The sequence below is a fragment of the Bombus huntii genome, chromosome 6 (genome assembly GCF_024542735.1).
Source record: "Bombus huntii isolate Logan2020A chromosome 6, iyBomHunt1.1, whole genome shotgun sequence".
In the NCBI taxonomy this organism is placed as follows: domain Eukaryota; kingdom Metazoa; phylum Arthropoda; class Insecta; order Hymenoptera; family Apidae; genus Bombus; species Bombus huntii.
In genome coordinates, this window is record NC_066243.1 from 11,407,103 (window position 1) to 11,430,129 (window position 23,027).

Here is a 23,027-nt window from a genome sequence, read left to right on the forward strand (position 1 = left end):
GGAGAAGAAATATGCGTACAATTCGGACGTTTGTCATTAGAATCTCTTATTTTTAGTGCGCATTTTAGCTAACTTTTTAAACATTGTATCGGTGATCTCTTTATTCATCTCTGATGCAAGCATAGGAAATAAATTCAAAATAAGAAATTTGTTTACCTTCTATCTTTAATGTAATATCTGGAAAAAACTAAGCATATATTAAGATAGGTAAATATTGAAACACAAAATCATTTTTTAAATATTCATATTCACTTTTACATAAAAATTATTAATACTGTTGTATGTTTGTACATATCTTCTGATATGTAGTTTTGTAATACTTTTCACAATACGCACAAAAGATTTACACAGATTACAATTTTCTCATAAATGATCCTTTTTGTAACTTAACTCACACTACACAATTCAAAAATTGTTGAATGATGCAAATAGGGTATTTTCAAAATCATGATACGATCAGAAAGAAGATGACCCAGGTGATGTGACTTGGGATGTGAATTAAGTGAATTAGGGGTAGGGATAAGCTGTGCTTGGAATACTGGATAGATGTTGGATATATCATAGTATATAGATTACATACTTAAATAATGTGGAAAGTGGGATAGAAATGTAATAGTATGTAGGTTATGAGGTATTAGGTATGAAAAGCAGTGTTATTTATTGCGGGATACATTATATAGGAAGTGGGATGTAAGATACGGGACCTAGAAATCTATACTTTCAACTTACTTTTACGTAAAGAATCATCTCCTTCCTGATTGTACCATGACTTCAAGAACATTTTGTATACGTATATCACACTGTGACACATACTGATAAACTAATGTAACAATAACTACAAAAGAAAATCACACACAAGCTTTTGATTAACTGATTAATCACATTAATATAAAATTATAGTAACTTAGTAACAAAAATTCAACTAGTAATATACAGGGTGTTCAGATTTTTTCTGCAAAACTTTATCTGCATAGTCTATAGGCAAGAATAAGAAAAAACTGTTATGCAAACATAATGATGACAACAGAGTGCTTTCATTTTCAAGTTCACATTATAATTCCATTTTAAATATGTTGTCTATTATTACAATTGTTTACTATAGTACAATTTCTTGATCATTTTGTTTAATTACAGCAAATACGTCATAAATTCTTTGCATTAACTCCTAACACATACTAATTTGTGTTTATAATAAACTTTATAATAAACGTTAATAATAAATTTCTTCTTTCACAATTTCTCACAAGCAAAGATCTAAGATGTGATACCTAATGATCTTGGGGGCTAAGGAATTATTTCCCCTTGGCTTATCCATCATTGAAGGTAATGGTCATTTAACCTTTGCCATACTGGTTAACCAACTCACTGATCTTAGCAAGTAAATATTACAATATGTGTAAACATTTGTGTAATATCAGACAGATATCAGCAATGTGTCCTTATGCTGTGTCATAGAAATATTAGTCTGTTATCATTTCATATTTTTGTCATAACTTTTTAATAAAGCATTTAAGAGCCTATATTCATACACCATTCTTTTTCTTAATTTTGATTGTAGAATATGCTGACAAAGTTTTGCGGAAGAAAACCGGGTAATGATGTATACAGAAAACAAAGATATAGTTTTTGCAGCACTTATGCAATTGTAACATCATAAAGTAACCAGTTTATAAACTTGAGTGGAATAAACATTAATTTTAAAATATAAAATATTTTTAAAATAGTCATAAGAATTAATTGTTGATTTATCCAACTATAACATAATGCAAATAGAAACATGAGCATTAGTTAAATTATCTAAGTATTTAAAGTGTATTATCTGACTATTCTATTTAAAATCTCTACCCTGTATAGAATTTTCGATAAGAAATGCACGAGAATTTATAAAATAAGGTTAAAATTACATGTTCATAAATACTAAATATTTTGGAAGATATTAATGGCACTTTGCACGATCGGATGACTATTTGCACTACACTTTCTATTATAACTGATTCTAGGAAATTAGAATACATTTACCTATAAAAAATCTTCTGTAGATGTTACTGTAGCTTCTATAAGCAGGCCAAAATCTAACTCAGCTAGACTAGCTGTAAAATATAATTAATTTATAATTGAAATAAGATTTGTGGGATCTAATAATATATTTGGTTCATACCTTTTGCTGTAAGAAGATCAAGAAATGTGTCCAATGGAGATAAACGATCTGCTGAAGGAAATGCTGCTAAACCTGTATATAATTTATTTAATAAAAACATAGCTGGAAATATTTGAGTTTTTGTTAATTATGTATCCTTACCATTATGATGATTTCTGTATTGCAATGTTCTACCTCGGTTTTGGCATATCTCACCAGATAAAATATTTGCAGCGTGTTCACGAGCTCTGAACATAAAGCTAACAGGATGTAACCATTGATTTAAAAGTCTTTTCGCTCGTGATCTTGGTAATAAAGACAATAAAGTTAATTTACGAATGGCATTTTCTTTTGTATCACTAATATCTGTAAGAAATATTAAATAAAAATTATAGAAATATTAAAAATTAAGGAGGTATTCTAGTCTAGAGGCATGAATTTCGGACGGTTTTTTAAGCTCTGTACAAACGAAACAAAAAAAAATTTTTACTATCCATTTTTTATCATTTGTTTATTGATACTTTAAGATTACATAAAAAATTAACTAAAAAAAACTCAAAATTCACAGTTATGAACTGGCAAAGTAGGAGGTCCAAAAAAAAAAAGGGTGTCCTGGTGTGCATGATTTCAACCCTTCTGGTCATCTGAAGCAATAACGGATTCTTAATTAGTATAGATGGGGTTATAGCATGAACCTTGGAAAAGTCAAAACAATATTTTTTCACAAAATGGCGACTGTTTGAAAAAAATTTTGATCAGAGCGTGGTTGAGGCGATAGAGAAATGTATAAAGAACATTCACACCAAACTTCAAATAAATCGGTTCATTAGAACTTGAGGTATCGTGCACGCCAACTTGAAAAAAGTAGTTTCGAGAAAAACGCGTTTAAAGTTTTGAGACAAGTTTACTCGGACAACGTCTACCGTCTACTATTCATTTGTTCCGGTCAGACCGGAGCAGATGCCGCGTCACAAAAATGGCTGTAACACATAAAATAATTGATATTTTGAAAAATCCTTTTAAGGACATATTCTTGAATGTCTAAACTTTGGAAATATGAAAAAAAATTTTTCGATTTTTCAAATTTCTAGACTAGAATACCCCCTTAAAATAAAAATAAATTTTTGATTTAAAGAATATACCAGCCATAATAATTTTGCTGACATCGACTTGTAATTCGAATACTGATCGTTGTACATATTGTAAAAACATTGAATATTTTAAGGTTCTATATCCAAGATAAGTAAAAAACGATGTGAATCCTTGTGGTGCTGGAAATGCTATACTTTCTATTGCGCGCCTATAGCGCTCCAATAATACGAACAATAACCATCGTCTTATTTCGTCTAATTGATCGCTAAAATGATATCTTAATTTAAATTTTGTTGCAATATATGCATAATTATTCACGAATGATTTACTTACACAAGAATAAAACCGCGCTCTTGTTCAATTCGTGGATCGACGCTAGCCGCTCGACATAACATTTGACAAAGAGCCCGCGATGTTTCTAATTGCGCAGCCACATGTCTAGTTGCCATTGCGTGAACGTGTAATGGAGTACACGATCCCTTAGGATGCGTTAATGATGTCTGGGTACCATGTTTTAATAAATACATGGATAATTCTCGTAAATTTACAGATACAATATGTTCCTGCTTAGAAGCAGTACAACTTTCTGTTTCATTAAATAGCAAACCTGAGTCCATGAGTTTATTACTACGACCACTTGATAAATCTCCAAGCGACACTGTAGCCACAACTAATCTGCAATATCATTAATACAAATTAATTTTTATCAAAAATATTGTGCTACTACAAATATAAGAGAATTGCTGAAATTAAAATATAAATTTATTTAAAGAGATGTGCAAGTTATTCATAAACATTCATGTAATTAAATGGGTTAAATAAAGACTTGTTTAAAATGTTACCCTCCACTTGGAGACATTGGTGTACTGGATCTGGATAATGCTTCAGGTTGATAACATGCTAAAGAAACTAATAATTTTTCTGCAATTTTACTCGGCTTAAATCTTGTTTTATCTCCGTTATTTTTACTAAGTTGATCCCACAATCGAGTCCACAAGTCACTGCGGTAAGGAATCAACCTTTGTTGCGGTGATAGTAACATTACAGATGTATTCCATAGTTTTTCATGACTCAATGTTATACTTAAGTCGTTCACTTTAATTTCAAAACTTATGTACTCTTCCATAGTCGTAACAGGCAACAAAGCCAATAAAGGTATAGCATCTGCTAATAAATTTTTTTGTACTAAAGCATATGAACCACCAATGAGAATTTCTTGCATGTACCGTACAATTTCCAATGATCTAGGTTTCTCTGCAATCGCACATACTAATTCTGAAATAATATCCAGATCATTTCTATGACAAAGAAAATAGTGCAATATACCCAAGCGTACTTCTATCGAATTTTCTTTACGAAATACTTCAGTAAGAAAGTCAGATGAGATTGTTAATTGTACTAAATCCAGTGTTGGTAAGTCTATTGTTAATATGTTCATGTTAAATTGAGATGTACTGCTTCCTTCTAGGGAAGCTGTATCATATTTTTTTTTGCTTCCTTTGGTATTAGTTTCTAACTCAAGCAATGGTACCAAATAAGAAGAACGAGATGGAAGGGAAATTAAAGGACCACATAATATGTGGCAACATGGTTCATGATTTGTTCCAATTTCGAGAACATGAGTAAATAGACCTGGTACAAGAACAATCATGTGATGATGTTCATATATTGCAAATGTCGGTCGTATAAGTTTAGCATGAGACCATGGTATGCCTGGTATAACACAATGAATCACACAGCTGCGATGAAGAAGTGTTACAGAATATGCAAAGTGCACTGTATTAGATTCATTCAATGAATTAAGTACATGCTGCTGTGGTTTTACTGGGCGATATAAGTAATGATGGCAAACACAGACCATTCCCTTAGGGTCAGAAACTACAATAAGATCTAAAGAACAATCGTGAACCCTTAAAGGTATAACATCATCCTCATATGTCCCACAGTTGGAAGAAGTTGATAATTGAGGTAAATTTAGTGGTATATTTAGCTGGGGACGAAAAAATAAATTGTTTGAAATATGTGGAAATTATTATTAAACTGCAATTGGTTACTTACCACTGTTTCATGCGGCAATTCATCATGAAATTGAAGACCACTAAGTGTTGGATTAGTTCTTTCTGTTTTATTTTCTTTTTCCTCTTCATCTTCAGAAACTAAACTTATTGGAATTTTTTTATGGTGTATATGATATAAAACCTGATTTACCATGTCCCATTGAGCCCAAATAAATGCTTTAACTAATGGTTCAGATTTTAATTCTTGTATTGAATAAACATCTGATACAGACGTATCAAAGATTACAGTGTATATTATAATACCTATACCATTAAACGATTAAATTTAGTAATCCTTAACAAATATAAGTGTAATCTATATATTACACAATTCTTACATTCTTGATGAATTAATAACAAAAATTTATCCCATTGTCCATGTTCTTTTTCTTTATATAAAAATTGAATTCTCACTTGTTTAGATTTCTTTGTATCCAAACTGTGTATATTTACTTCTTGTCCTTTTAATTCAACAATAAATGCTTCATACATTTCAACTTCAGTTGGTATACTCTGATCTTTGTCTTCTATAGACTCTGAATTTACCCTTGTCTCTACAGAAACTTTTTGTTTTATTATATATCCAAAAACAGTACGACTTTGATTTATTGTTGCTTGTACAATATTTAATACCTCTGTGAATTGGTGCAATACCTGCATCAGGTTGCATTTTATTTATACTATATATATTTTATATAAAAAAGCTTGTATTCTTAGTATTGTATATAGATTAACATACCTGTAGCTTATCATTAATCCGGTCGTAGTGGCCTACAACTGTATATGATATGTTTACATTGTCCTTTACAGTTTCCTCTGTCCATCCAACTAATAAGGAACCATCCTTCTCTTGACCCAGTAATTTCCATTGTTCGGCTAAAAATCAAATTTTCATTTCACAGACACATTTTATTTCGTGTTATATATGATGTTAGATGTAACAAACATTTACATTATAACCCGTAACCTTAGTCTTATACACAATTTCTCTAAAATCTTATAAATAAAATAGTTGCATCATTAATTAAAAATTATATATTGTCGCAATTACCTGAATGTGCTTTTTCTGACAGAAGTAAACATAATTTTGCTGCAAGGTTTTCTACCATATCTATCTATAAGTCTTCTCTAATGTATAATACTGTATAATGTTTTAATTTTAAAGAAACGATCAATAGTTTTCAATTTGATAAGTAGCGTAGATCGTATGTGTATTTTGACATTATCTAATATATTGTCAGCTACTGTTATGGCTACCATACATATATCGATTTGACGTTGATAGTGAATTTGTATCACCGTCTGAATTGTATTAAATTTTTATTAGCGCCACCTTTGTTACGAAAATTCTTATTAGATAATTCAGTATAGACAAGCCAAATAGATGAAAATATTTTTATATTTTTTAGATACTGATAACAAGATATCGTTTATAAGACACGTCAACAGTAATACGTATAGTTCAAGACGTAAGCAAAAATAATTGCCTAGAATGAATACTTGAATCATATATAACGTTAATTCAATTCTTAATGATTAGTCATTACAGAGAACCGCAGAGGTATTAAAGCAACAGTTTTTCTTCAGAAGAGATCAGTGTGCGTAATCAGTATAGTAGGTATACGCCTCCCGTCTTATCCGCCAAAGAATTGGAAGTGTATTTCTTTGTGTAACGATTGCAAAAATAGATTTGTCAAAAATGGTCACCGGACGAGCGCTTCATTTTGTATTTAAAATACCAGATAGAAAAATAACTTGCAGATTTTACAGGGACATTCTTGGGATGAAGGTTAGTAGTTTAATAATTCGAATTGATGTCTGGATTTACGCAAGTTCTTTTTTTACAGGTGTTACGGCACGAGGAATTTGCCGAAGGCTGTGAAGCAGCTTGCAATGGGTACGCAATTAACTTTAGTCATGTACACATTTGTTGTATTTACTCTTTGTCTAATATATTATCATCAATCATAATATATTATATAGTAATCTTGTGCGAATTGTTATGATGAAATATCTTACGTTTACTATGTAGACCATATGGGAATAGATGGAGCAAAACCATGATAGGATATGGAACAGAAGATACTCATTTTGTTATAGAGTTAACTTATAATTATGGGATCAAAGAATACAAAATGGGAAATGATTTTGGTGGGATAACAATCCGGTCTAGGGAAGCACTTCAAAGAGCACGATCAGGTGGATGGCCAGTGCAAGAAGAAAATGGGAAGTTTGTTCTACAAGCACCTGGTGGTTACAAGTATTATGTTATTGATGAACCACAACCTCTAGATAAAGGTATTAATATAGAACTATTTTAATTCTAATATATACATATATTTCTTAGATTACATCTAAGTAAAAGACTATTTCTCCAACAGATCCTGTAGAAAAATTAACTTTGTCCAGTTCAAACCTTGAAAAAACTACTGCTTATTGGAAAGATATTCTAGACTTGAAAGTATTTGATCAAACTGAAAACAGCGTATTATTAGGATACAGTGAAGATCAGGCAAAGATTGAATTTAAGGATATTGGTAATGATCTCATAATGTTGTGTAATACTTTGATAATACAGATTGCTGTAATGATTAAGCACATCTTGCTTGATTAGGTACTGAAATTGATCACGCTGCAGCTTATGGACGCATAGCATTCTCAGTTCCTCATGCAGAACAACCAGAAATTCAAAAGAGAATAAAAGATAATAAACATAAGATATTGACTGATTTAATCACTTTAGATACTCCAGGAAAAGCTTCTGTAAGAGTTATTATCCTTGCTGACCCAGTAAGTACATTTAAAATACTGTAGTTTTAAATAAAATACACGTACAGTAACAATTGTGATTATTTTTAGGATGGTCATGAAATTTGCTTTGTGGATGATGAAGCATTTCGCCAATTATCAGTTCCAGATTATCCTAGTGAAGCAATTTTGGATAGATATATTAAAAAAGAAGGATAAACAATTAAGATAATACTTTGAAGCTATTGAAGCTATATCTTTTATAAAAAGACAATATTTTATCTCAGTATTTCTATAAATTTGAGAGACTGTATTAATACCACTTCAATATTTTAGAAAAAATATGTTATATAACAGAGACAATGCACTGGTTCTCATGCTGCATATAGCTCTTGCCTTGCAGAGCCATGTAAAAGCGATTCCACCCATATCCATTTAACTCTTACACTCTACAACTTTACACAGTATAAGTTACTAAGACTCTGTAGTTTTGTACATATTTTTCTAATTCTGAATAAAAGAGTAGTTTGTTCAATTCGTGGCGGGGAAAAAGTTCGTCGTCTCTACATATAATATAACGATCAACATGAATTGTTTTCTAACACAAAACTTTTTTATTAGTATATTGTTACATTACTAAGTTTAAAGTACAAAAGAGTTTACAAAACTTGTTTTATAATTTAATGTTTCTATAAAAAATATGTATTTTCTGGTGGAGGTTGTTAATGAGATCAAATAAAAACTTGTTAAGAAATGTTGTTCTCACTACCAGAGATGTCCATATCTCTCTGAGGTCATTAGCAATGACCCCTTATTATGTAGTATGATCTTAAGGAAAGCCTGTAGATAATATTGCAAGACGTAATGCATTTACTAGGAAAAGAAGTTTGATAAATATATCTAGAATATATATATATCTCCATCAAACGTATCGACGATATCAGTTTACTATTAACAGTTTACTAGTGCAACAACAGTACTTACTGTAATAATGAAATTCAAGACGTATTTTCTTATATTTATTTGCGTATTTTTTGTAATCTGTAAGTATAGTCTGATTATTTTTTTACACAATATTTTTATTACTAATCTGTTACATATATACTTTTTATAGATGGTACTAGCGCAAAATATAAGTTTGGCAGTAAAATAAGTTTCGGTAAAGGATCATTTCATGGATCAACACATGGAAGATCACGTGGAACATTACATGGAACGTCACGTGGATCCTTATCTGGAACATCATATGGATTCCCATATGGTAGAACATCAAACAGAGCAAATTCTAATCAAGGAGTTCATGACTATGGAGTATCTAATAGTAAACCTTCATATTCCACAGGAAATTCTGCTGGTAACTTAATATGTTATATAATTTAAATATGCTATATACTATAGTTTAGTTAATACAGTTATTGATCATAATTTTAGGACCAACCCAACAAAATAAAAATATTAATACCGATTTCGTAAAAGCTGAGGGTGGAGGAGCTACACGACCAGGTAAGTATTATTTTATGTATTAAGTAATATTCAGACTGTTTCATTTAACTGAAAATGACAGAATATCTCATAAAAAATTGAAGTTATTAAAAAGATGGTTTAGTTCAAAGAGAAACATTATATGGTGCAAATTATCTTTTTGCACTATTAACCTATTTATGTTGAGAAATTATTAGTTTATCAGATATTTTAACTTTAATTTGCCATATGAAAGACAAGGAAAGACGCGAGAGGGTATTCATGTGTTTACGTTATCTTTGTCTTATATGATGTCCCCTTTGAACCAAACAACTTTTGCTAAACCATCTTTTTGATAACTTTAATCTGTTGTGACATATTCTATCATTTTCAATTAAATTAAACATCTTATATATCAAATATAGAATATGAATTAAAAAATGTATGTCTTCTAATAAATTCAAACAATGCCTTCTGGAACATCATATCCGTTCTCTATAGTAACTAATCTTATTGTACCAAAAGCTGTAACAGAAAGCAAGCAAAATTTACCTTATCACCTATCTGAGCCCCAGGAACCTAATATGAGATTTTCTGCGGGTTTACCTCAAAGCATAAATACTATAAAAAATTGACTCATATACCAGTTTGTAGACTATATGTGAAAATATTAATATTATAGGTCAGGCAACAATAGGCCAAGCAAATCCGACCTGGAGTAATCCTTATTTAAGAGACAATAAACCAACTGTACCAGCTCAACAACATTCTCTAGCTTATCCAGAAGCTAATAAATCGCCTGTTCCAAATTCTCTACCAGCTGTACCAGGCTTTCAACCACCTCCAATTGGATTCAAGTATCCACAGACTCATTCATCTAGTGGTACTTATCCTACTAATCCTATACATATATCTTCGAATCCTATTTCCCATCCAAATTACCCAACAAATCCAATACCATCAGGGAATCCTTATTCTACACATCCCTCTTCATTTCACCCAGCAAATTCAATGCCATTAGGGAATCCTTACTCTATACATCCTTCTGGACCTGCTTTTAATGTACCTGGACACTCTCCTTCTAATTATCCACAGCAAACACATGTACTTGCACAACCTGCAGTACAGCCATTTGTACCTGGCCAAACTATTCTAATGATGCCTGGACAACAAGATTCTGGTCGAGGTTTTGGCCAAATGGTCAAAGAGGCGCTTGTCTTTTCAACAATTAATGCGGGAGTAAATAGACTAATAAATCCTCATACTCATTACGTAGAAACAAAGCCTGCTGACTCTGCCCCACCAACTCCTACAACTCATGTTACTTACAACAATCAATATTTTAATACTGTATCTGACGGCTATAACAAAATGAATTCCACAAACGTACCACAAGGAACTGAATTTCCTACCTCTCCAACTGGACTCCCTAATTTTCCAAATGGGGCAATTACTTCAAATGTAGGAGGAAATAATATCCCTTCATCAGGAAGTGCGAGTCCAAACATACCAGACATTCCAAGTTCAACTACAAGACACGTCTTTGGATCAGGCATAAATGAGAATGTAATTACTTCTTCAACTGGATCTAATAATCCTGCTAATATAAACAGATCATTTGATTATACGATCTCGGACGATGAACTTTTTAGAATATCAGAAGAGCTGTTCGCAAAAAATTCGCGCAACATGAACAACTACATAAAAATGAATTTACAGACTCGAGTTACGTCAACTAACATAACGGATGAAGCCAAAGAGCCGTGTGTATCTAATCATTGTCGACTTTTAAATAATTTGAGTGATTGTTCTCGCTTATCAATCTCTTTTTTTAGATTATTCGAAGTAGACCCAGAATTATTAGAGTATCCATCAATTTCTGTAATACGAACTCTATACGATAGCTACGAGTATGATTCTCGTAAAAAATTGAATCGCAGTTTGGAAATAAGGAAACAAGAGAATCTTTTGCTCGACATCTTCCTAAATACAAACGAGATGTCAAGAGCTATGGAATGGCTAGCTGATCGTGGATTTATCGCTCCGGATGATTTCGAAAGAAAAGACGTACTTCGTCGAATTTGGTTTACTGTATTCAGCGGAAGTACATGTGGATTCGAGCGTGTGTTTGCGTCTGAAAAATATGGCACAGCCATTATTGGTGTGCAAGATTGGATTTATTTCGAAAACCAAGAATCTTTGAAACGCATAGATTACATGGGCTATGTAGATAAATTGGATCTTGGAAGTGTAAATGATTTAAGAAATATTAAAGAATCATTCTTATTGAAATAATACTATATTAGCCATTTAATATAATTATTTTTTCAGACTGCTTCGTTGGTGAAATTAAACTTCCAACAGGATGGAAACATTAGACAAAATGCAACAATATTTGTGGGTACTTTACCTGAGTTGGAGATGGCTTTGTACACAATATGCTTCTACACAAGACCGAATGATCTCTGCCCAGTTTCCCTCGGCGCCACTAAGTTCACCATTTATACGCATTCATTTGCCTATTTCGGAATCCAAATTATAGATTTCGCTTCTCCAATGTTTTAATATACAAGATATTTTATACGTAGTAATTATTGTATATATAGGGACCAATATAATGTAGGCTACATTGCTCTATACATGTAGATAATTCATTATCAGCAATAAAGTTATTAACAAAAAGAAAACATTTTATAATATTAAATTATTAACGATATTGAACTCAATAATATGAAGAAATACTTATTATAAGTAAAAAATAAAAAAATATATTTTATTTTCTTCTGGATCCTTCTCCAATTCTTTCAATTAATTTTTCAATTTTTTGGCTTGATACAATCTTAAGGCCGTAAAATTCGGTTTCTCCTGAAAAATAAAATTACAATTAATCACTGAATAAAATCTTTGCAAAAGGACGCTGGAAGGAACAGAGCCATTAAATATTTATGAAGAGCAACGTCCTTGCAGGTAGAAGTCAGGGACATGTCATTACCTTAAGAACCTCCTTCATTATCAGTTTGTTCTATTAGATCCCTACTATTTGTTGCGAACGCATCAAAGATCAATGCGAGAGGAGAAAGCCCACGACGTATAACGTATAACTCGCTTTGTAATTCCAAACTAGTTTCAGCGTAGTTTAGTATGCGTCAGTTCACGGGAAGTCTTTTAGTAACGGATTAACCGTCAAGCAGTGCGCATCGATCATTCTACGAAGAAATCCTTGATCGTACTATCGACTTTGAATTGTAAATCAACAACCGAAATAGTTAGACAGCGAGAAACATGAACATCAAGATAGCTCTGATCTGCACGAGTCTCGTTTTGTTCGTGTTTGGTAAGTAAGTTTCTTTATAAATAGCATAACCAATTTAAAACGGCAAAAAGAAATCGTCCTTCCTTTGCTGAATGTTTCAACTATGTGGTAATGGATTTACTGGGTTTTACCTTGATGCAATATTTCACGATTCACGTTAGAATGTATTACAAGGAATTTTATGAGATTAAACTTATAAACGACCAAGTGAAAGTACTTTAACAAAATTTGTATGTAAATTTATACGTCTGTAAAATTACTGCCTATCTACGGTGTCAACACGATTAAGAATTCAAGCTTCTAAACGATATAACTGAACTGAAGGAATTCTAAAGACAGAGAAAACATTCGAGAACAGAGCATTCTATGAACTGTTTAATTGCATGTTTAACTGCATGATGAAGCTGCAACCAAACAATTCATAATAAGTTCGCCGAGACTAAATTACTTGTGCTTGAGCGTACACCGATGCATGCCAGCATCGTATCATGTGTTCATTTGTCTGTATTTGAAGTCGCAAAGAAGTCGCAAAAGATCGTAACTCTCCCTAGAAAGTCGCAGCCATACGGAGGCGAGCACTGAGTCACTCAAGCAATTCCACGAAAGGTGGAATTTGTTCCGCTGATATGGTCATGAAAATCTAATTAGGTTTCATGAAATTCGTTAAGTAGCCGTGGTTTCTATGTAAACGACTACTACTCCGGTAACAGAGTGCTGATAATCAACTCCAAAGATTTTATTTGCTCTTTCAAAGTTATATCGTAGCACTAAATACAAAATTACCCTAAAATAACATACAGAAACAAAATATTAGCATCCTAAAAACAGTACTGAAGAACTATGGTCCCATATATTTAAAGAGCATTTAGTTTATAAAACATGGAGATTAGTTTAATACTTGACATTCAAATAGATTTAATGGAAATAATCAGGTTCGCGTGTTAACGATATATCATTATTTTATTTAGCGAATTGTTAAATTGTTAGTGACTATATAGAATAATTTATCATAGATTGATAGAGAAGCTCAACAAGTTGTAGGTGGAATATTATGAATCGTAATGGAATAATATACTCGAGCACGCAGCACTCGTTATGAACAAAATTGAAATATTATTTCTTTCAAACTCTCTGACGCGGTACATTCTATTTAACCAATGGTAACTTCTGTGTGCAATATTTTAAATTTTAATGATTGCATCGCATTCTGTTCATACAGAATAATGTACGTTTGAATACGTAATCTCCGTCAAGATTCTATTCAGTGATTTCATTCGTTTTACGCTTCGTTAATTTGATAACAGATAATTCGTTCACACAATAAGCTATATATATATATACATATATATATATATATGTCGCGTTAGGTTTATAGGCGCGTAATGAATCTTCATTCGGACTAGCCATCGTTGTTGTACAATAGAGATTATATTTACTGGTATAAATATTGATTTTTGCAAAGTTTGACAAATAACCGTGGTGATTAAACACTCGAGATGTTAGTGACAATGTTCTTAGGTTCAATAACGAATCCACGGTCAACGGGGTAACTCTTTGTTACACGTATAATATATTTTGAAGCACAAGGTAACGTTTGCTGTGACGCTCGGTATAATACTGCACGTACAGACGATGTGCTGCCCGCGTAGAGCTGACATTGCTCCTGCCCAGAGTTTGATTGTTAATACAACGTGTGTCCCACGATATTGGCACTTCTTTGTTAGGTAAAAACCTTCATCCCGTGACCGTGGCTACATTCGGCGACCAGTTGTGTTACTTCGAGCCCAAGCCCACCATCGGGCAAGCATAAAGTTTTATCATTTAAGTACAGCTATTATAAATAATCTAGACTAAAGTATTGGGGATCTTCCCAAAAATTCCAAAAGAAAGGCTCCGATGACCCCTCATCTCCGACAAATATATACATATATATATATATATATAATTTGTGTACAATTTACCGAGAATTTTCATTCAAAAGTACTGAATCGTACTTAAATTGTGGTAAATTTTCACAGTCGACATCGGAGAAGGAAAATGGTCTGGACGGAGAACCGGGAGCAGCAGTGGTTGGGGGAGTTCTATATTTCGTTCGAGGTCAACACCTCGTCCTCGTTCATCTCAAAATTCTCGAAATACGTACCAGCAAAGTAATCAAGGTAATTCTCGTATGAAAATATTCGACAATATATTATGCGTCCTTTGCGCTCTGCAATGGAATTAATCATCAGCAACACATGCTCGATTATCGATTAACTGCCCACGTATTCAATTTCTTTTTAACTGGTCGGTGACTTGCCAGTAGTATCGATAAGTAAACTTAGCTATTTAACGATCATAAATTATTGGTTATTTCTTGTACAGGAGGCTCCACTCCTGATAAAATAGGATGGAACGTTGCGAACGATAAGAAACCAGCAAGTGGAACCAATATCAATACCGCGCCTAAACCATCTGCTCCTATATCCGAACAGAGTTCTAAGACTAGCGCGACTAACGTTCAATCTGGATACAAGCCTTCAGGTATCCGATACTCCTTTTAGACCGGATATTAATGTAATATTCATAGACTAAAATATTTAATGGGCAATGATTTTTAGGTGGATATCCTAGTCAACCAGTCAGCAATCCTTATCATACCAACTCCAACCCGAATCTATCACCTGGGCAAGGTCATAATCCATCAATTGGGGGTTACAACCCTTCAGTTGGAGGTTACAATCCAGTTGGTCAAGGATACAATCCCTCTCTAGGTCATGGTTATAATCCAGCACCTGGTCAAAGCTACAATCCTGGAATAGGAGGACATGCACCTTATCCTGGAAGTCCATCTTATGGTGGATACAATCCAGGCTTTGGACAGTCTTTTAGTCCATCCATGGGACAGACGCCACAACAAACGATTCTCTTATCGCAAGGACAGAAACCTGGTATAGGGCAATTAGCAAAAGAAGCATTCGTCTTCGCTGGTGTGAGCGCTGGAGTGAACGCAGCCGTGAATCGATTAATACCAGGAGGAATCTATGGCACGAGAGGCACTAGTAGCGGAACTGGCGAAGTGGTCCCCAGCCACACCCAAATTACTTATAATAATTACTATAATAATGGAACTGCTATTGTCCCGCCTCCAAATTCTGATCAACCGGCAGCTGCCGCAGCTCCTACGGCTCAACCAGCAGCTGGTTCGATTGCTCAACCTCAACCAGCTCAATCAGCTGCTCAACCTGCCGCTGAGACATCTCAAGCTTCACAGAATAACGCAGGTACCAATGCATCACCGAATAATCAAAACTCTCAAGATTCAGCACAAAACAATCCTAATCCTCTGGGATTCGTCACCTCTAATGATGACATCAAAAAGTTAACGGAAAATTTATTCGAGAAAGAGAAGAACAGTGCTCTTAAGCATATAACGATCAATTTGCAAGGCCAGAAGAAAGATGATAGCACCAGCGACGACGCTGCTGAACCGTGAGAATCCATTTACTTTGAACTCCTAGAGTTAAAAATAAATCATAAGCTGGTGTTATAGTTCCAAACTCTACGTATTTCAGGTTGCTGACTGTGAATAATGAAGCTTACGAGATTCCAACCGTGAAAGCCGTGATAGCTTTACACGATAACTATGAACTTAACGTTAAAACGAAAGAGACGGTCACGTCAGAAGAGCGAAAAGAGGAATCGGAACTTCTTGATAAGATCCTAGAAACAGACGTGATGAAATCAATGATGAAATTCTTGGCCGATAAAGGATACATCCAAGATGATGAATATGAGTTTAAGGATACTATGAAGCGCATATGGTTCTCTCAATTCAAACGAATTGACGGAGATGCGTCGAGTTCCGGTTTTGAAACTGTGTTTCTAGCTGAACAGTTTGACTCAGATATAATTGGACTACATAATTGGATCTATTACGCGAAGCAAGAAGCAGAGAAGAAGGTCAATTATCTTGGATATATGAAGGAAGTCAAACTGGGTGATGTAAGTAACAATATGTAATATTCGTAAACCAACGATCAAAACAGTTCATATTGTTAATGTTCACTGCATTATGTTTTACAGAAAGGAGCAGTTTTAAAAATACGTTCATCGCTAAACGGTATAGTGCAACCAGTCTCAACCATTTTTGTCGGTACATCACCGGAATTGGAATTCGCTTTGTATACAATGTGCTTCTTTACTCGGCCTAACAACCCTTGCCCAATTTCTTTAGGAGGAACTGAATTTGTGATTTTCGTGAGCAGAGTCAATTACTTTGGAAAAGATATTTTAATTTCGGGATATCCTGACGTTTAGTTTAGTTGAAATAAAATCTGCATTTTATAACATTTAATAGATTTTACATTATATGTTAGCTAATGTAATACTGACTTACGCAATTTCACTGAGAAGAATTAAAAAATTTGATAAAAATATGTAGAACAGAATTTAAATTGTTGCAAGTGAATGAATCTATAAATGAGTTCCCCTTTATTTAATATATAGCATACGAAAAATGTATTACTTACCCGAACGATTTTTATATGGCGTCTTTCTAAATCTGTTAGTTCCAAAAGAGGTATTATGGATGGTCGTCCATGAGCACATTGAGTAGGTATCTTCGTCTTGTTTAGTAATTTCAAAAGCCGCTTACATTCTTTTAATGAAAGTGGATCTCCGAATTTTATAGCTCCTAAAATACTTTTCATTAAATGGTAGTGAATATAATGTTATAATGTACAAAAAGATGAGATTATTATTCTATTGATATTTTCTGCTGAAAAATATATACTCTATCTATTTATACTTTACATGTTGTATATTTTGTTTATTAAATTGTTTACAAAATTATAAATGAAAAAGAAAGAAAGAACATACCATGGCATGCTTCCATTGCAATTGCGTTGTGAATGGTAAATGGTAAAATGTTGGTTGAATAATTGCTATCATAACTTGGAAAGTTTTGTACTAATTCGTTTAAAAGATTCTGTACTTTTAACTTTAGTTTTAATTCATCATGATAGTATTTGTTCTTCCTTAAACATTCTGGCACTGCACGTATCATTACTGTGTTATTATCTATCACACTAAAAGTTATACCAAACTTTTTTAATATCATATTATTAGATAAGAGTAAATTGCAGCTACTCGCAGGAAGTTGTATGATTATAGGATCTTTTAATTTGATGGAAAACAATTGAGTTCTTATCTGTGATTCATATCCTAAAAATCAGTTACATAATCAATGTCAGTATAGCTTTTTTACTTTATTTTTATATAGAAGATTTTTGTAAAGCTTTACCGTAAAGCAAATGCTCATATCTAATTCTTTCATGAATTGCATGTTGATCCATTAATAAAAGCATCTTCATATTATTTTGGGTTATTAAACCTACTATCAGTTCATTATTTATTTGACCTAATACCTGAAATTACATGATCAGTTGTAGTTCAACTTTTCTCATTGTAATTCCAACTATATACTTACTTTAATAAGTTTCAAAACTTTCTTATTTAAAGTGAATTCATGAAATCGCTGGACAGGTTTACATGGACGTATGTCAAGTTCTTGATGAGGCAATATATCTGGAATTTATAGGGAAATATATCATAAATAATTTCATACTATAATTTTCTGATTAGATTAAAAATGTTTACTCTGCAATCCAGATTTCAATTTGATTGAACATACACTTCCGTTATATTTATTTAAAATGTCTGTTTTTATCAATTTTGTGTTTCCACGTAGTAATTTATGCAATTTTTCTGGCAGGAAATCAAAATGCTTATAGAATTTTAGCGAATCATTTTCTAGTTGTTTCGAATCCTTAGGATAAGACCAATTAGACCATTCAGAAAGAGTTAACTGCATACTGTTTTTGTTAAGATTATCAGTTTGTGAAACAGGTGTAACTAAATCTCCTGCAGTCAACCGTGTTTCATTATCTTTTCTAAATTCTTCTTCACATAAAGGTTTAATACCTCTTGTAAAAATATGTAATATTTTGCTCCTAATACATTCCATTAAATCTTGTATATTAGAAAATATTAAAGTTCGCTTCTTATTTTCAATAGTAAAAGTATAATTATTACACACAAGAAATAGTAAAATGAAAACTGCCTCTTTCTTTGGTATATGTTCATATTGTTGTCTTTCGAAGAACTTTAATGTATTAATGAAAGTAGTTGAAATTATTTTTAAGATTAAGGGACAATGAACAAGTTTATTATTTAGAAAAATATATTGAGAAGCTGTATCTTTAGAATCAGCTAATCCAATGTATGCACAGTATTTGATATTAGGCTTCTTCATACATCTTATATACCATATTTTATGAAGTAACACTTCTAAACTATATAATGACTTAAAAACATATATTGGATTGTGTGGCTTAGTGATTATCATGTTAATTTTCTTTTGATGATCATCTCTTATGGTGAATGAAGTCTGGAAACATAAAATATATCTTAATTTGAAATATAAGGAATACCTATAAATATCAAGTATTCATTTACCTGAGGATTGGCTATGGCAATGTTTCCAATCAAATGATACATGAAAGTTATATTCCATTTATTTAAGGATAACTCATGGAATCCATGAATGCTTACTGTAGTACCTTGAGAAGGTCTTCTTTCAATTTTAATAATTCTTGGTTCACAGTTTACTTTGAAAATCTGTGAGCATCAACAACTTATTAGTTTCTACTTCAAATGAATTCTTAATTATGAAGATTACCTTCATATATGTTTTACGTGACAAATAATATCTAGATGTTATTATCATAGCATTAGACAATCTACGAATGTTAATAATCGTATGCTTTCTCCAACTGCATAAATTATATATATTTGAATAATTCAAAGAAGTTTCATTATTGTATTCTGCCATCACATTTAATCGCATTTTCGGTATTCCTATACCATTGTCTATTACTTGAATTTTACGTTGTTCAATGTGAAATCGTATTGCAATTGCTGTAGCGTTGGCGGATAAAGAATTTGACACCTGTTGAGGAGATTTATAAAAATGCCAAAAACAAAAGACAAAAGATAAGTGGTACTTTATATTTGTTTAAATAGTAATATACCAGTTCTAACACACAATCTGCAATATTCGTCACATTAGTAGCAGCAATAATTGACGCTTCCATTTTAATACTGAACCACGTTCACGCTACAACAATGAAGTTTTTTACGCGCCTTTGTCTCCCTCTACTAGCAATCAACAAAAGAAAAGCATCAATAACAATCTTTCGATCTTACGATCTGTTACTTAATATCCCACAACTTTATTATCGGATTTAAAGATGTTTCAGAATAACATCTCTGAGAATAGAATATTTTGAAAAGAAATGAAGATTAAAATATAATATTCACCAATAGCTTCTATTATTTAGTTCTTTAAAAAACTTCGATTATTCACAGATTTATACGCATTAGACCACTCAACAATTCTAATCTTCTTTTCTTCCATTGAGTTGCAAATTATGCGTATTACTAAATAATATTATATGATAATACTAAATGCTATTATTACCTTTACTATATGCGAATTAAAGAAGATGTTCGTAACGTATGCGCGTGTTTAGAAATTTTGAAATGCGCCCAATTTCAGCATCCGAATAACATCTACGCATGCGTACAGTGACCGATAAGGAAGAGTGTCGCAGTCGATAAGAAAGGAATAGTTGTCGACAGAATTCCATTATAAATGCTTATCAGCAACCGGTAACCAATGAAATATTGATCTTTGAATTTTCTGAAAAATTCCTTTAATGTGAGTAGAGTGATGATTGCCTTCCATTTAAACAAAAATTACTTTCTTGTCGACGACACGTATAAAAATTTTAGAGATGACTATAATTACTGGTCACAGCTTTTGATAAATACCATAGATTTGTTGTTATTCTAGATTCTTGGACGATTTATTGAAAATCTACTCGAAATTTTGTAAGTCGACATCATTATACTTATATTTTGTAGTTATAATTATTGAATATGACATTGAATGAAATTGTCCCTTTGTTCAATATATTTATAAAAATTTCTTTATTTTATTGCAACTACTGGAAAATTTTCACATGTCGCTGTCGTAACTTCACATAGTTGTCGGAAACGATGATTGAATGCTTTACACACATATATGCAGTAGAGCTTTACATAATTTTCGTTTTTTCCTTTATTCGACTAAAAATATTCAAACTTAATTTACGAATGTCTAGTCCTGTGCAGAGAAGGAGGGATTTATAAATCATTTCATACGTGTTTCTTCATCAAATTTTTACAATGTATTCGAAATTACACAATTATAACGATTCCGTTAATTTTATTCGATACCTGTCCGTGAGTTACTTTTCAAAATTGGTATACTGTTAATCACATATGTCGATAATCTATAAAGGTGTCTAAATTATTTCGTTACATATAGAAAACTTAACAATCGTGACCGGATATGTCAAGATCTTTTATCTCGCGATTAACTTAATTTCTTCTTGAATCGCCATTAATCGTCGTCGATTTACGAGTCTTTCTTTTATAATCTTCATTATGAAATATATTTCAACCATAGTTTTCGTTTCATCTTCGTCTCTTTCTCTCTCTCCCTCTCGCTCACCCTTTCTCTCTTGATCCGAACATTTAACAAACACAATTAAAGAAACTTAATTTATATAAAATACGTAATGTTACATACGCTTATAGATATGTAACGCGTTTAAGAAACTTCCTCGTTCTTTTTTATCCGTTGTCGTACATATCAATACAACCGATATTGTTACAATAATTATTACGTCCAACAGAACAACATTTTTACAACGTAGAAAACGCTCATCGAAATACGGTGAGAATCACGCAAACTAGTCGCAACATTATAGTCGAATTCCGTCTATACACGCGTTATCGAGTGTTCCACACGTGTACATATTATATACAATGCAAATGATAAAGTATCACTTAAGAACGTCGATATTTTAATTATTGCTATGATCCGCAAAATGATAGAGTTACGGGATTCTGATGAATTTGGAAGATTTAACGAAAAACTTTCTTCGGATAGCAAACGTCATTTTCTTTACGCGTACAACATATTACAAATAAAACTGCATTTGAAATAGAAAAGTGATGTATGCTGATTTTAATTCTAACAGTTATTCGAAGATATCCGAGCTATTAAACGAAAAAACATATATTAAATTTTAGTAGTCGGTAATCTTTAAAATTAAGCGCCAAGAAACGTTATCATCTTCTATTCCAAATACTATTTTACGGGCCTATGATGTTCAATACTGGTTGCACGTCGCCCCTTCCTTCGAAAAAATGATCACTTCTTTTAATCGTTAGAAAAATATGGAGATCAACGAAACGAAATGATTTCGTTAGAAAAAGAAACGCGTTCAAACATACAACTTGTAGCGAAATTAACAGCATACTTTCTTCGCACCTGAAACGCTGTTAATTATAGTCCTCCAACATTATTCACTTGGGACTGGTCGCACGTGAAACATCGAGGAAGCGAATAGGAAAAAAGAAAAATCGGTAATAGTATAAAAGGAGGTTTGTTTTGCAGTTGTTGCAGCCAAGCGAGCTCGGAAACACAGTATTTTTAATACTACAACTTAGTAATAATCTACACGTAGAAAAGCATTTAAACGTCGAATTCAAGCTCGCCGTCTATAATAATGGTATAATGGCTTTATTGTAGTAAAATTATAGTAATAACAATCACATATGGTGTTATCTATCAACGAGATGTAACACGCATGTTTAAAATGATGAGACATAAATAATTTAGACGCATCGTGTGCTCGACGTAGTGCGTAGAAATTATGTAACATTAAAAATATATATATATATATTTATATATATTTATATATATATATTTATATGTATAATATATATAATATGTATAAATTGTTGAGTTATTTCCTATAAATATCCTCTAAAATCTGGCTTGGCAAATTAATCACTTAGAAACAAATTCACGATTTTCATTAACTTTAGGCACCAATGGTATGCAGACCCTGTCTTTGGTACATACGACCGATTCGATTTTATCATGTATCTGAACGTTAGAAGACATCAATTGGTTTTGTCTTCTATTCATTAGAAGAATTCTTTCGTTTATCAATACACCAGTTACTCGTTCCTTCGTTTCGTTTGTTCGTTTCACATTGTTCGTTACATTGTCAGTTTGAACTTTGTTCCATCGCGGTACCAAGGAATCGTTTGGATTCCT

General features: G+C 32.3%; 5 protein-coding genes and 1 long non-coding RNA gene across 8 annotated transcripts; 3 read left to right on the forward strand and 3 right to left on the reverse strand.

Annotated features, from left to right (window-relative positions):
- Positions 1 to 227: 227 nt before the first annotated feature.
- Positions 228 to 6,486, reverse strand: LOC126866437 (protein pigeon). Its single transcript, XM_050620008.1, has 10 exons — positions 6,338 to 6,486; positions 6,026 to 6,162; positions 5,625 to 5,940; positions 5,288 to 5,550; positions 4,072 to 5,219; positions 3,563 to 3,904; positions 3,280 to 3,494; positions 2,300 to 2,503; positions 2,159 to 2,230; positions 228 to 2,090 (listed from the first exon to the last, which is right to left on the reverse strand). The coding sequence occupies exons 1-10, from the start codon at positions 6,393 to 6,395 to the stop codon at positions 2,020 to 2,022; spliced, it is 2,826 nt and encodes a 941-aa protein (XP_050475965.1). The 5' UTR covers positions 6,396 to 6,486; the 3' UTR covers positions 228 to 2,019.
- Positions 6,487 to 6,663: 177 nt separating this feature from the next.
- LOC126866451 (glyoxalase domain-containing protein 4) lies at positions 6,664 to 8,788 on the forward strand. Of its 2 annotated transcripts, XM_050620046.1 has the most exons (7): positions 6,664 to 6,755; positions 6,827 to 7,075; positions 7,134 to 7,183; positions 7,319 to 7,584; positions 7,668 to 7,823; positions 7,901 to 8,076; positions 8,146 to 8,788. In XM_050620046.1, the coding sequence occupies exons 2-7, from the start codon at positions 6,986 to 6,988 to the stop codon at positions 8,251 to 8,253; spliced, it is 846 nt and encodes a 281-aa protein (XP_050476003.1). In that variant the 5' UTR covers positions 6,664 to 6,755; positions 6,827 to 6,985; the 3' UTR covers positions 8,254 to 8,788. The 2 variants fall into 2 exon arrangements, with proteins under 2 accessions (XP_050476003.1, XP_050476001.1); XM_050620044.1 differs by having other exon boundaries at positions 6,669 to 7,075.
- Positions 8,159 to 12,053, reverse strand: LOC126866458 (uncharacterized). Its single transcript, XR_007689869.1, has 3 exons — positions 11,906 to 12,053; positions 9,019 to 9,268; positions 8,159 to 8,874 (listed from the first exon to the last, which is right to left on the reverse strand). It is a non-coding gene; the product is annotated as an uncharacterized LOC126866458 (long non-coding RNA).
- On the forward strand, positions 8,927 to 12,283 carry LOC126866440 (endoribonuclease CG2145-like). The gene is made up of 6 exons (XM_050620022.1): positions 8,927 to 9,077; positions 9,149 to 9,388; positions 9,466 to 9,537; positions 10,178 to 11,258; positions 11,331 to 11,745; positions 11,827 to 12,283. The coding sequence occupies exons 1-6, from the start codon at positions 9,026 to 9,028 to the stop codon at positions 12,058 to 12,060; spliced, it is 2,094 nt and encodes a 697-aa protein (XP_050475979.1). The 5' UTR covers positions 8,927 to 9,025; the 3' UTR covers positions 12,061 to 12,283.
- A 356-nt stretch (positions 12,284 to 12,639) lies between these two features.
- On the forward strand, positions 12,640 to 17,601 carry LOC126866443 (endoribonuclease CG2145-like). Its single transcript, XM_050620030.1, has 6 exons — positions 12,640 to 12,829; positions 14,827 to 14,967; positions 15,173 to 15,331; positions 15,409 to 16,279; positions 16,363 to 16,792; positions 16,874 to 17,601. Exons 1-6 carry the CDS (start codon positions 12,778 to 12,780, stop codon positions 17,105 to 17,107), a joined length of 1,887 nt encoding a protein of 628 aa, XP_050475987.1. The 5' UTR covers positions 12,640 to 12,777; the 3' UTR covers positions 17,108 to 17,601.
- Positions 17,092 to 22,894, reverse strand: LOC126866442 (DNA mismatch repair protein MutL-like). 2 transcript variants are annotated; one of them, XM_050620028.1, is made up of 8 exons: positions 20,331 to 22,894; positions 19,882 to 19,967; positions 19,530 to 19,799; positions 19,307 to 19,468; positions 18,449 to 19,238; positions 18,279 to 18,376; positions 18,093 to 18,216; positions 17,092 to 18,013 (listed from the first exon to the last, which is right to left on the reverse strand). In XM_050620028.1, the coding sequence occupies exons 2-8, from the start codon at positions 19,942 to 19,944 to the stop codon at positions 17,631 to 17,633; spliced, it is 1,890 nt and encodes a 629-aa protein (XP_050475985.1). In that variant the 5' UTR covers positions 19,945 to 19,967; positions 20,331 to 22,894; the 3' UTR covers positions 17,092 to 17,630. The 2 variants fall into 2 exon arrangements, with proteins under 2 accessions (XP_050475985.1, XP_050475986.1); XM_050620029.1 differs by having other exon boundaries at positions 19,882 to 20,008.
- Between the last annotated feature and the right edge of the window lie 133 nt (positions 22,895 to 23,027).